Raw genomic sequence first — 13,945 nt, 5'->3', positions numbered from 1 at the left:
TGTTTATTAATAAAGAGTGTCACTGTTCATTAGTGTTAACACTGCAGCCAAGTTTTCTGCCCAACCTGCAAGCAAAACCCTTGCAAAACCTCTGCTTTCCTGACTAAGCTACGTTCTGTCCAGATACACAACTACAGCTATCTGAAAGCTCACTTTTGTTGTTTTAGCAACACATTTTATGATCATTTATACTCAAAACAATAACCTTGATAAGTAGTAAGTAGTGGGTTATTATTTTGGTGTAAAAAAAAAAAAAAAATCAGTCCAAGTCCTGGTTGCCTCTGCCAGGAGGTTCAGACTTTCAACAAGATGACTGGTTTGAATTGAAGAGGAATGGTAAATTTACAGACAAAAATGATCGACACAAATGGATAGTATTCATTGAGGCTATGGTAACAATTTACAGCCTTTCAAATTTCAATGGTTTTGCCATCAAAAGATGCAAAACAGTTCTGCAGGAACTAATGAAAAAAGGATACTTATTTGTAATGACAGATGATAGATAAGTTTTTTCTTTGCTTAATTTCAATTTTTCAAAGTTTGCTCCTCCTTAAACACGTGGTACTGGAGTGATATGTAGCATTAGTACTATATAATTAGTAATCTATCATTCTACTTATCACCTTGTTACTTCTTTTACTATCTTTTACTCACCAAATTAGCGATTCGGTCTTTGTGCTTACATTTACACGCTTACTAACTAGAATTTGTCTGACATTTCACTGTAACTATGTTACAATATTGTATTTATCAAATTAATTATGCAGTATTTTGTGAGATTGCACCACACAATTATTCTACATAGAACTTAAATGACTGTAAACAGGACTGTTATATACACTGCAAAACAAAAAAAAAAACATGAGTTTATAATATAAAACAAATATGAAATTCATAAGTCTGTTTCTACATATTTTTTTACTCATTTCAAGCTTGAAATGTTAGATAATTTTCTTTTTTCAAGCATTTATTTGTATAAAGGAGCAAAAATATCAGCCAACAAAACAAGAGCGTAATTAGTAAAAAAAAAAAAAAAAAAAGAAAGAAAGAAAATCACTTGTTTTCAATGCAACACAACAATCATAATGTCATGTGACATTGCATACATAGTCATTGCGAAAAGGATGTGTACTGTAACTTGGCAGATTTGGCTTCAAGGGCTTCATTTCGTTATAGGCAAACACAAAGCTTATTTCATCCGCACTCAAGATCCTCGTGTGCCCCCGAGTGCATCTGGAGCACAGCTCAGCCTTGATGAAGACGGAAAGCTTGTCTTTATGCTGGCTAACTAAAATAAGCCCGTCTTCATTGGACTCTAATAATAAGAGCCCATTACGAGGAGGGACTCAAAGCTTTGCATAATAAGAATAATAGAGTCTACAATGGACAGCCTACAATAGTCAGCCCTAATGAACACTTATGCTGAATCCATTTCGGGCTCTGAGGTATTTCAGAGTGCCACTTCATTCAGAGAGGTCGATATTGGAAAGAGCAGGTTTTTCCGAAAAAAGCTGCATCAGATCTTCCCGAATGAAACAGTTCCTGGACCTATTTCAGAATATCTATGTCTATAAAGGTATATGTATGTTTTCTAGACAAATGAAGGATTTTATTTTTTTTGCTAACTTGCCTACACAAGATAACCTGGCATGATTTCTGAGAGAAATTTGAAGTCAAATTCATAAATGTTCAGAATCTGCACTGCTAATAACAAACCAGCTAACTCAGCAAGATTTTTGAAAGGAATTTCAAAATCATACTTAACGTTCATAATTTTCACTGCTAACACAAGAAACATTAGCTAACATTAATTAACCTGACAGGATTTCTCAGAGAAATTTGTTCATAAATGTTCATCATTTATTAAAATTTGTTCATAAATGTTCACCATTTTCACTGCTAAAAGCCAAGTAGCTAATATAAGCTAACCTGACAGGACTTCTCAGAGGAATATCAAGTCGATGATTTGCACTGCTAACTAACATAAGCTAACCTGAGAGGATTTTTTGAATCATATTCATAAATGTTCATAAATGTTCATAAACTTCCCATCTAACACTAGCTAACTAGCTAAAACAAGCTAACCTGAGAGGAATTTCATGTCATATTCATAAAGGTTCATACTGTGATTCTCACTGATAATGCTAACTAACAAGCTAATATAGCCAACATGAGCTAACCTAACAGAAATATCTGACAGGATCTCTAAATCATATTCCTAAATGTTCATCTTCACTGCTAACACTAACCAGCTAACACGAGATACGATTTTTAAATAATATTCATAATTGTTTATAATCTTCACTGCTAACCTTAGCCAACTAACTAACATGGGCTAACCTGACAGGATTTCTAACAGGATTTAAAAAATCATATGCATAAATGTTCATAAACTAATCTAACAGTATTTCTGAGAGGAATCTTATCATATTCATGAATGCTCATAATCCTCATTGCTAATACTAGCCAACTATTAAATAACACAACAGGATTTACAGTCATATTTATTTTACTGCTAAAACTAGCTAAAATAACAGGAATTTTTAAGTCATATTCATGCATGATCAGAATCTTCACTGCTAACACTAGCCAACAAGCTAACAAAAGATAATCTGACAGGATTTCTGAAGGAAGGAAGTCATTGGTATTCATATACACACATGTATTTTAAGATATTGCTAACTAAAACTAAAACAAGCTAACCTGACATGATTTCTGACAGGATTTTTAAAAAAAATATTCATAAATGTTCATAAACTTCCCTGTTAGCACTTGCCAATTAGCTAACATGTGCTAACTCCACAGGATTTCTGACAGGATTTTAAAAATCATATTATTAAATTCATAATCCTCACTGCTAAAACTAGCCAACTGGCTAACATGAGTTAACCTGACAGGATAGTTGACTTATATGATGATTTATAAATATGATTTATAAATCATATTTATGAATGTTCATAATCATCCCTGCTATCACTTTGAAGCTAGCTAAAACAAGCTAACCTGACAGGCTTTCAAAGAGGAATTTTATTCATGTTCATATTCTTCACTCCTAAAACTAGCCAGGTAGTTAACACAAGCTAACATGGGAGGAATTTTATTCATAAATTTTCATAATCCTCACTACTAAACCTAGCCAGCTAGTTAACACAAGATAACCTGATAGGATTTCTGGCAAGACTTTTAAATGATATTCATAAATATTCATAATCTTCCATGCTAACACTTGCCAAATAATTAACATGAGCTAACTCCACAGGATTTCTGACAGGATTTTAAAATAATATTAATAAATGTTCACAACGTCCCTGCTAAGACTAGCTAACTAGCTAACACAAGCTACCCTGACAGGATTTCTGACAGGATTTGTGAATCATATTCATAAATGTTCATAAACTTCCCTGCTAAGACTAGCTAACTAGCTAACACAAGCTACCCTGACAGGATTTCTGACAGGATTTTTAAATCATATTCATAAATGTTCATAAACTTCCCTGAGAAAACTAACTAAATAGCTAACACAAGCTACCCTGACAAGATTTCTGGGAGAAATTTTAAATCATATTTATAAATATTTCTACTTCTCACTAGTAATACTAGAAACTAGCTAATATGAGCTCAACTGACAACTATTAATAATGAATGAAATAATGAATAATTATATTAATAATGAAATAATAGACAACAATTTTTTAGTTGGTGTAAATTCCTACAAATTTCAGCCCAAATCTAGCCTGAGATGTATAATGTGCCCAGTGTTGTCCCCTGATAACTTTAAAACATGGTATTTATTCCCTCGCTACAAATGCTGGCACTTAGCACACCGTATATATCATAGCATATGGCTCTGGATATAGCTTACCTGTCTAGGACCTTGTCTTTGTATAAGAATTTGCTGTATTCGTCGAGTAACGAGGCATGTGTCTGGAGGATGATGACATTGTAGGCCACAACAGCCATCAGCATGATGAGCATCTTCAGCTCGTAGTTGATCCTCAGGAACACGGAGCAGGAGATAAGGCCCAGGATGCAGCTGTAGATGAAGTACTGACAAGAGAGGACCAGGGTCACAAACCTGAGGAACATCTTTAGGATTAGTAATATTAGAAATGAAGATGATTTACGCCAGGGATATTAAAGTTCTCTGCCAGCCCTCAGGCTCTAATTGCTTACTCCAAACTTTGGAAGAATGGATAATGGATAATTGCACTAGCCAACAGTAAAATTGCTCCATTTTGAAGTAGACAACTGGAAGCCAAATAAATCTACTTCATGGTTACAATTTACTTTTGTATTAAGCCTAATGTGTTACATCATTATATTTAACTGATTATTTTGAGCTAATGTTGTGGAATTTGGTAAGGTAATACATGGTGTATTCATTTTGTATACATGTTGGAGGTCTGGGGAAAGCGCAATACATTTACATTTGCATTTACATTTATGGCATTTGGCAGACGCCCTTATCCAGAGGGACTTACAGAAGTGCTTTGAAGTCTCTATCAATAAATACATTATGATACTGGTTCACTAGGTCACAGACTAAGAATACTATCAGTCTAAAAACTGATAGTAGGGGAAATATGATAACAAGCACTCAGACAATACAAAGTTGTTGTTTTTTTAAGTGCTAATTTAAGTACTTTAGGAAGAGGCAAGTCTTTAGACGTGGTTTGAAGCCTGCCAGTGACTCAGCTGTTCGGACATCTAGGGGAAGTTCATTCCACTACCTAGGTGCCAGAACAGAGAAGAGTCTTGATGCATGTCTTCCTTGTACTCTGAGGGATGATGGGACCAATCAGGCAGTGCTAGAGGATCAGACAGAGCATGGTGCAGTGCGGGATTTGATAAATGCTTTGAGGTAAGTGGGTGCTGGTCCGTTTTTGGCTTTGTAGGCAAGCATCAGTGTTTTAAATCTGATGCGGGCAGCTACAGGAAGCCAATGGAGTGGTGTGGGAGAACGTAGCAAGGCTGACAAGTCGTGCAGCTGCATTCGGGATCATTTGCAGAGGTCGAATGGCGCTCAGAGGCAGATCTGCCAGGAGCGAGTTGCAGTAGCCCAGTCGAGAAATGACAAGGGACTGAACAAGCACCTGAGTGGCCTGTGTGGAGAGAAATGGACGAATCCTTCTGATGTTACAAAGGAGAAATCGACATGAGCTTGTGCGAGGAAAAGGACAGTTGATTGTCCATGGTTACCCCAAGATTGCGTGCAGTAACCGAAGATGAGATCAAAGAGTTGTCCAGGGAGATTGCAAGATCCTGATGGGGATGAATCACCTGGGATGAACAGCAGTTCAGTAATATGTGCAATAGGATAGGTCTAATTCCATCAGGTGATTAAGTCCCTAAAGGTTGGTCCACTTACAACGTTTTGCTTATTTGAAGTTCATTATGACTATAAAAAAGCAGCTGCCTTGTTTCTAATGCCTGTTTTCAAAATCCGAATAGAAGAGGTGGACTAAAATACCCATAATTACATGATTATAAGGATGATAATGACAAGCAATTACACCACCATGTATTTAAACTCTGGTAACTTTATTTATCCTAACTTTATTTAGTAGCACCAGATGTCTGAACCCAAGCTTTATTTTCAATTCAACAAACAAAAAAAAAATCACTGTGAATTTGCAGAAACGTCCTCAGCATGTGAAGAATAAGAAGTAGAAATGCAGTATATTAAATAGGGTGAATTCAGAGGACAATTTTTGAAGTTAAACACAAAAAACAAAATTCCCAACATATTATACATTTCTGAAAAACCTTCTTAAGGTGTTGACAATCTACAAATGAAAGAAAAATGTCAAAAAAAGAAATTCATACACAATATTATTATTATTATTATTATTATTGTTTCAATAACATGACTTGAATAATTCTCCAAATTCATCATCACCATATTCTATTATTGTAGGAACAGTAAGACTAATCAACTACATATTAAGATGTTGGGCTGAGTGTCACTCTATATTTTATTTCTTATAGCAATAACAACAATAACAAGGTTTAGAAAATGTTCAGTAATTTCCAAATGAATAATCTTTTCCAAAATTCCGCATGAACAGATGAAAAAAATTGTCAAAAAACACCCTTAAAAAAAAATATATATATAGCAAATATATATATATATATATATATATATATATATATATATATATATATATATATATATATATATAAATAAATAAAAATAAATAAATACATAAAATGAAAAGTGTTACTCAAAATGTTGGTTAAAATGTTCAGGGTTTTTTTTTCCTCTTTTAGTGGCCGAATAAATATACTGAACTGATGTCTTATGTTAGCTAAGAGAATAAAACACCTACACAACTGTCAGTCGTTCCAGATTCACATCTTTTGGTGTATTTTGAGTGATAACTCATACTAGCATACTATGACGTTAAACTGTGGCGCTCCTACACAAAATGCGTAAACACCTCTATAAAGTCCTTTTTTTACATGCACTCAGTTGTATGTTTTGTCAGCTTCTTTTCATTTTATTTTTTTTTTTTTACACACACTCAATTGTGTTTTGTCAGCTTGTTAATGAAAGACAAGCAGACCCTTTGTTTGTCTTTAGTCTAAGTCCATTACAGTGAATCACACCCATGTTCACCAGTGACCCTGACACTATGACCCAATGACTCTATCTACTGTGCCACCATCGCTACAGAGAAGACAAGAGAAGGATAAGTATTGCTCAAACAGTATCATGTATGTTGTCTGCTGTGGTGGCTCAGCAAGCAGGTATGTGTGTTTCTTACAGTGATGCTCAGGGTTCAAGCCTTGGCTCACGTGCCTGAAATGTAGGCCTTTTCATTACAAGCACATGTTTATATGTAAAAGCTAAACCCCCAAAAATGGTACTGGTGGCTCAGTGGGCAAGTAAGCAGTTGGCCTCCTTCTCATGAGGGGTTCAAGCCTGGGGTCAGCTGGATGGTAAGAGTTTTCTTTATAAGCATGTAGGTAAAGTAAAGTAAAAGATAAACCTTCCAAAAACAGGCATATTATTGGAAGGTGCTGGTGGCTCGGATGTCTAAGGGTGCATCTCTCTGTGGTGCAGTACCACATGGGATTGAGACTGGCTGATGGTGCTGGAACCTGGTGGGGCACTAAATCTAAAGTGAAAGAAAAAGAGTAAAAGCCAGTATGTCCCTCCTGGAGAGGTGGAAGGATGAGTTGTCCTGCTTCGGGCTATATGTAGTTATACATTACTATTGTTGCTGCTATATACAGATACCTATATGTTATTACTGCTGTTACTATAAAGTGTCATATATCATTAACACCTGCATTTCTACATTCACATTCAACGCCTGGCTATTTCTTATTGTATTTTTTTATTTTGCCCCATATGGGGTTCAATGCCTGACTTTCAGCACCATTCCCATACCCTCACTGAGCCAGTGAGCCACTGCTTCGGATAGAAGATAAGCCTTTTTTTGTGCATTTATATTTCACAGTCCTGATGGTTAGGGGGATAAAAACAGAAGGAGGTGAGAGTTGAACCAGTGAGTTCAGCAACAGGAGGTGAACACGTTCTCACTACACCATTGGGCTGTAACAGGATGAGTCTGTTTATCCGAAATATGGACAGACAGCACATGACACCCTATAAGCTCCTCAGCCTTAGTCTGCTCTGGTGGCTCAGCAGGCAGGTGAGCATGTGTGTTGCTATGATATATACATTTCACATTATATAAATAGAACCATGGAATTTATGACCAATTTATAACCTATAAAACTGGTCTTTTTTTTTGCTTGCTATTTCTGTCCATTGCAAGATATTAGTAACATGAAATATGACTTTCACTTCTTTCACACTGTCACCCTATTTGAATGCAGGGACAAAGTGGACTCCTTATACTCTTTACACAATATACTCACAGGAAGGTAGAAATTATTCTTCTCCAGGGAAGCTACCGGACGGCCATCAGGTTGAAATAGTGTTTCGTTGGATATATTATAAATTGGGAGATGATGTGTCAGGTTGTCCTGCAGAAAGAACTGAAAAGAGAAGAAGGGAATAAAAATGATAGTGCAGTCCTTTTCAATACGAAGGCAAAATTGAAAGCAGTGTTTCAAGCAGTCTGTGCCTTTTTTCGTTTCTTTTTTTTTAAGTATGGGTCAAAGCCACACTGTGCTGAGGGAAACGTTATCATCTACACTGTGCCTTTATGTCCTTAAAGTACTGAACGCATGCTGCATATTATTCATATAATCTAAGAAAATGCTTCAAATATCGGAACTGCTGCCTCACACACACACTCACACACACACTTGAGCTTGGAAGAGAAAACAGAATACAGAAGGCCATGGTAATATTTTATTTCTGGGACTTATGACTATTTACAACTTATTTATTACTCTTTATTATTTTATTTTTTACCATTACATTGATGTCTCTGCACTATATTCACCCTTTGAGGTCACAAAGTTTGTCACTAAAGCTCAACAAAATAAAAGGCAAAGAAATGACGATCAATTGTTTTTCTGGTTTCTGGATAAATTGTGTTTAACATACCTAAATCTTGAAAAGGTTGTTTCATATATATGCAAATGTATGTGTAATTATAATATACCTGTCACATTCACATGAAATTGTTATTTTGTAAACAAATTTTCTCAAAATCATTTTTGAGTCAAAATTCTCAGTTTCTAGACGATATCTTTGGATCATGAAATTTTACATGTTAAAATGTTTATAATTGTTTGGCTTATGTTAGATTTTATTCTTAAAAAATTACATAATACTTTTATAATAGTGCATTGTATTTTCTTGGTTAAACACTAAAGAAATTTTTTAATTTTTCATGAAACTGTTCTATAAATGTCCCTTTTCTTGTGACCATATTCACAGTGAAATAAATATTTAAATTCTAATCTCATCCAAAGACTCAATTTTTGGTTTTTATGATGTTTGGAAATTTCATGTGCAAAAATGTATTGAAATATTAAGAAAAAAAAAGCTTGTAAGAATATCACCAATAAACTGGTCGAGTTTATTCCTTAAATGTGCTTTGTCATCATTTTTTTCACTTCATAACTCTGTGATATTTTGTGATACAAACTTAAAAAACAGAAATGTAAAGTTTATACTTCCAATATGGCAACTTATAGTATATTCATTATATTTATTAAATATAGGTGGCCAAATTAACAAATATGCATAAGAACCTTATGTGTAAACAACCAGTTCTGTCACCGGTCCTTTTGTAGAATTTGTACTTCGACTGGACAATGTGTGCTTAGTCTAAAGTTTCTCCTCCAAAGACATTTTTTGTGGGGAAAAAATGATGATAGGGATAATCCACCTCGCTGTCATTCATTACACCTGCGACTGAATTTCACACGCGCCTTCTCAGTTACTGCTGTGTTGATGATGATGTGTTATGGATGTGTCAGTGAAGCAGCTAAAAATATCAGCCCGAATAGAGATCTAGAAATCTAGAGGGGCGTTTCACTCTGTGTATGCAACTGACACGACTGTCACTGACAGGCTGCATGAATTCCACAAATAAGCAGAATTATCCACTTTAATATGTTTTTTTCATAGCAAATAATCTGCTGAAGATGCCAAGAAATGAAACCTTATATTGACATCTTTTAATCTTTGAAACCCACTTATTAGCCCATGTGCTAGCCCATTTACACCAAAATTCCTCAGTTCACAGGACAGACCAAACAGTTAATGGTTAGCTAAAAAAAGAAAATCAAATATCGACTAAATGTTAGCACCAGCAGGTCTATTTTATCATTAATTTATTTTGTCTGATTGCATAAATCATAATCTTTTTATGAACTCTTGTGATAAGTTCAGCTACAAAGTACCAATTTAGCAATAACTAACACTGTGTGATCCCTTGAATTTCATATAAACATGAATAAATAATAAATATAACATTTCCAAAGATAATAGAATCGCGTGCAGCTTGACGCACCATGTTGAAGATAGCCATGACGAGGATGAGGGTGGTGGTGGCCATGGTCAGAGTGAGACGAGGCCACGGCTTGTTCGCAATGATGACAGAGGATCGGAGAATCCAGAGCCACGAAGCCGATGATGTCTTACTGCAATGCTGAACAGACCAGAGGAGGTATATATGAGGCGACTGAATCAAATGAATCCAACTTTCTATTTAATGTCATTGCAGGTCGTTTTATTCAAATACTGGCTCACACTTCATTACACTGGTGTCAGAAATTGAAACAGAATCAAACAAAAAAACATGAAAATTCACAAAATAAAACAAACATCCCCAATATTAGAGAAGTTTGCACCAAACTTAAGTATCTCCTAACAACTCAAAAGCTAAATTTAAATATAAAACACCAAATGCACTGATTAAACACATGTCTGAGTGGGTGTGGCCTAATACTTTAATAAGCATGATTGATTGACAGCCCACTGCCCAACCTGTTATGCCACCAACTAAACACAAGTGGTGCGATTCAGGATTGTTCCACTTCAACCCACCCAATTATGACTCAAGGTTACTTTGACTCAAAGAGGCGGACTAAGCCTGTACGCATGAACACTTTGATAAAAGCTTTATAGCCAGGACGAGCTACATTAGCCATGCGATTTGTGATGGTGAAGCTTACGCAAGCATTACACATTATTAGTCCTGTCTACTTTCTTGGTAATGATTTAAACCATTTTCAGTGGATTATGAGAATACTGTTATCTAGCTATTTTCAACCTCTGAGTGAGAAAATTCTATCTAAACGCCTCCATCTTATAAATCCGACGGACTTCGGCGAGTTGTGACATCATTTCGTCGCAGCTCCCATGGTGCAACGTAAGGACAAGATACTGTATATTAGCCTGTTTTAAGCATTTTAAACAAAATTTTCATTCTGATTTTAAGACAGAAAGTCATTTTCTTTTTTTTCAATGATAAATTGCATTATACCACAGCTACGTTTAATTCTTGATTCTGATTGGTCAGAAGGTGTTGATTCATTTTCTACAACAGCAGCTCATGTCCTTCTAATGTGTTATCATTTCTGTACTTAACAACTTACACAAGGGCTTGTATGGGGAACGCTCTGATTATATATGATTAAAAAAAGCCTGTATTTGTTGATTTGGTGAATTTTCTAACCATCTACAGTGTTTCTAATGCTAGAGTTAGACAGACAACACTCTATGGGCCTACTTTCATTAAAAAAAAATCACTTTAAATTATTCAAAAGCTGGATGTGCTTCTATATTTGTCACAAATATCTACAAAAACGTGTGTGAATGGAATCTCTATGTTCCTTTACACTCTACCAACTGCATCAGTCAGCCATGATCTCTAAAATGAACTGTATGCTTCTACATCATATCTGTAACTATAAGGAAAAAATCTTGAGAAAGTCATGCCCCAGGAGATAAGAACATCTGAATTAAAAATACATTCATCCTTCATGGTTACCCCATATTTGAATAAATGGTTAGCAAATATACAATAATGTGCCGGGAGCTTTTTTTTTTTTTTTTTCTAACAGTAGGATATTGCTGTCAAATGAACTGCCTGCATCATAAATAACTTAAGCAAGATGAAAAATTACCAACATGGAGTTTTTAAGTCTTGGTAATTCCCATCTCTCATTCTTATTCTCATCCCCCCAGCTCAGCTAAGGTTAGGTTGAGGGGGCTGAGTCACTCTTATGAAACCGAACAATATTTCACCTTGTCAACAAAACTGGGTTGAAGTGTTAGATTACACTAGCAGATTTTAATTTTAACAGTCATTTTACTTTACTGCCAGAAGTAAAAGATCACCAGGATCATGAATTAATAACGATGACTAATGTTTTGTTTTAACTGATATTACTTACTGAATTAGGTAAGGAATAAAACACAATGGGGTGGGCTGTTATAAGAAAATAATCAGCAATGCGGTGGTGTGATGTGGCCGGATGCCACATCAGTGTTATTACTGTTACCACCACAAAGTTGATTCATTTCTAATAACAGCATGTCCCAACAAGTGTTTAACCCAACATACTTTGTTACTCTAATAGCTACTTCAATGATAACTGTGTTTTTGATGTATTTGTATCTTATTTGGAGTTTTTGATTGATTTTGGGAGTTCCCCAAGGCTTAGTACTAGGTCCACTCTTATACTTTTTATACACTTAATTAGTAGGCTTCTCTTATCACTGCTACAATGGTAACATACAACTTTACTTCACTTTCTCCATCTACATTCCAAAATCCCCAAGAAAATCTTTACAAAAGTATGTTGTGTCATTGCACCATTTCGTAAGTCAATCTGGTCACCTGTCAGTTCACTAAATGGAAACATATAGGTTTCAGATAAAAAAAAAAAAAAAAGTAACCTGGACATTTTGTTTAAATGGTTAAGACCTGTTGAATCAGGAACTGTCTTTGCTAGCACCGATACAAACGCAGGTGTCAACCTTGAGTAAATTGCCCATGAGGTAAATGCTGACATGCCAGTGTGCTTTCAAGCGTGAAAAATAAGGACAGCAGGAAAAAATAAATCCAGCACCGTATTTCAACCACGTTTGTGACATTGCCAGGTCAGACGTTTTATACTGGAAGAATAGAGTTGATAAATACCAGACCTTGCCTCCATGCAAGAAATAAATTAATAATCCTCAAAACTGACTGTGTCTATTACAATAATATAAATGGTGTTGAAGTGATTTAATAGAAATGGATCAAATGTCTTGTGTTTCAGATTTAAATTTTACAGAATTACAGCTAATACATTTATCTAACCTGGAATAATGTATTTAATATATATATTTAATAAAATAATATTGAGTTGTGTAGTATGCTTTTATTTAATGGTGCTGTGAGCATAATAGGTGTGTAACTGAATGCATTATTATATGGATGCAAGCATGTGGTCAGATATGAAGCTTGTGGGACAAACAAAGACTGCATTTAAGCAACTAGTTTGTCTATATTCTGGGAAATAGAGCTAACGAAATTCTTCAGAAAATAGCACAAGCAGGTAAAAAAAAAATAATAATAATAACAACTGTGCAAGGGGGACAGTCCCGGAAACACGTCTATATTTGAGACCAACTATGAACTAGTGATGTAGCTGAGGTGGAGGAACTTTCAGAGCCTGACAGTACTGACATTTCTCTGGATTTTTTAAGTTAAAAAAAAAAAGAAAGAAAGAACTAAACAGAAACAGCTAGTTGCATTGTGTTACACCACAACAAAGTTAGGGTTAGCGGTCTTCATATAAAATGGCACCTTTCTTGCTCATTTCCATTCCAATGAATTTGCAATTCCAATTTTCTTTACAACAGGTTTTTTGATATAAACATGGACTTAAAAACATACATACGATCACAAATGAACTAAGCGGTTCTACTAAAATGTGCTACTATATATATATTTAATAATACATTCACTTTTTATAGGTTTATAAGATTTATATTATTTTCCTATCCTGATATGAAAATAAAATCTGCTCTGTCTTACCAAGAGATGGCCCACAAAGCAGATGAGCAGAATCACGGAGAGGATTAGGAAAGCAATTCCGAAAGAGATTCCCAATACAGCAGTCCTGCAATTCATTACAAACTGGTTCAACACCAAATATTAAGATAATTACAGCTGCTTTTGGTGCAGAAACCTAACAGAAAGTTCAATTAAGGGTAGTGTTCATAAGGCTGCATAAGACCTTCATGACAAATGACATGAACTTACATAAACTTTTTATGAAGTCTTATTCCAACAGGTCTGTTCGATCCTTTTATCAAGTTGACATAACACCTTAACACCACAGATGTTTGTTGAGGTTGTTATGACACTTGCATTGCTGACCTACTTTAGAATGTCATAGCAGCTGACTTTGTACATTTTCACTCATTACACTACCATAGGTATTCATTAAAATCTTCTAAACAGCAAAATAAAACTCATTTCTCCTTAAAGATTAGAGAAAATATACATAGGTCTGT

General features: G+C 35.0%; 1 protein-coding gene across 1 annotated transcript in view; it reads right to left on the bottom strand.

Moving 5' to 3' along the window:
* adcy2a (adenylate cyclase 2a) overlaps positions 1–13,945 on the bottom strand; it is a 182,313-nt gene that overhangs the window by 9,638 nt on the left and 158,730 nt on the right. Inside the window, exons 15-18 of the mRNA XM_026926637.3 lie at positions 13,464–13,548; positions 9,945–10,082; positions 7,891–8,010; positions 3,863–4,047 (exon numbers count right to left, since the gene is read on the bottom strand). Coding sequence (XP_026782438.3) covers positions 3,863–4,047; positions 7,891–8,010; positions 9,945–10,082; positions 13,464–13,548 — 528 coding nt within the window. The remainder of the gene's footprint in view (positions 1–3,862; positions 4,048–7,890; positions 8,011–9,944; positions 10,083–13,463; positions 13,549–13,945) is intronic.

The sequence above is a fragment of the Pangasianodon hypophthalmus genome, chromosome 1 (genome assembly GCF_027358585.1).
Source record: "Pangasianodon hypophthalmus isolate fPanHyp1 chromosome 1, fPanHyp1.pri, whole genome shotgun sequence".
In the NCBI taxonomy this organism is placed as follows: Eukaryota; Metazoa; Chordata; class Actinopteri; order Siluriformes; family Pangasiidae; genus Pangasianodon; species Pangasianodon hypophthalmus.
The sequence above is the reverse complement of the archived record's forward strand: the minus strand, read 5'-3'. Positions and strand labels throughout refer to the sequence as shown.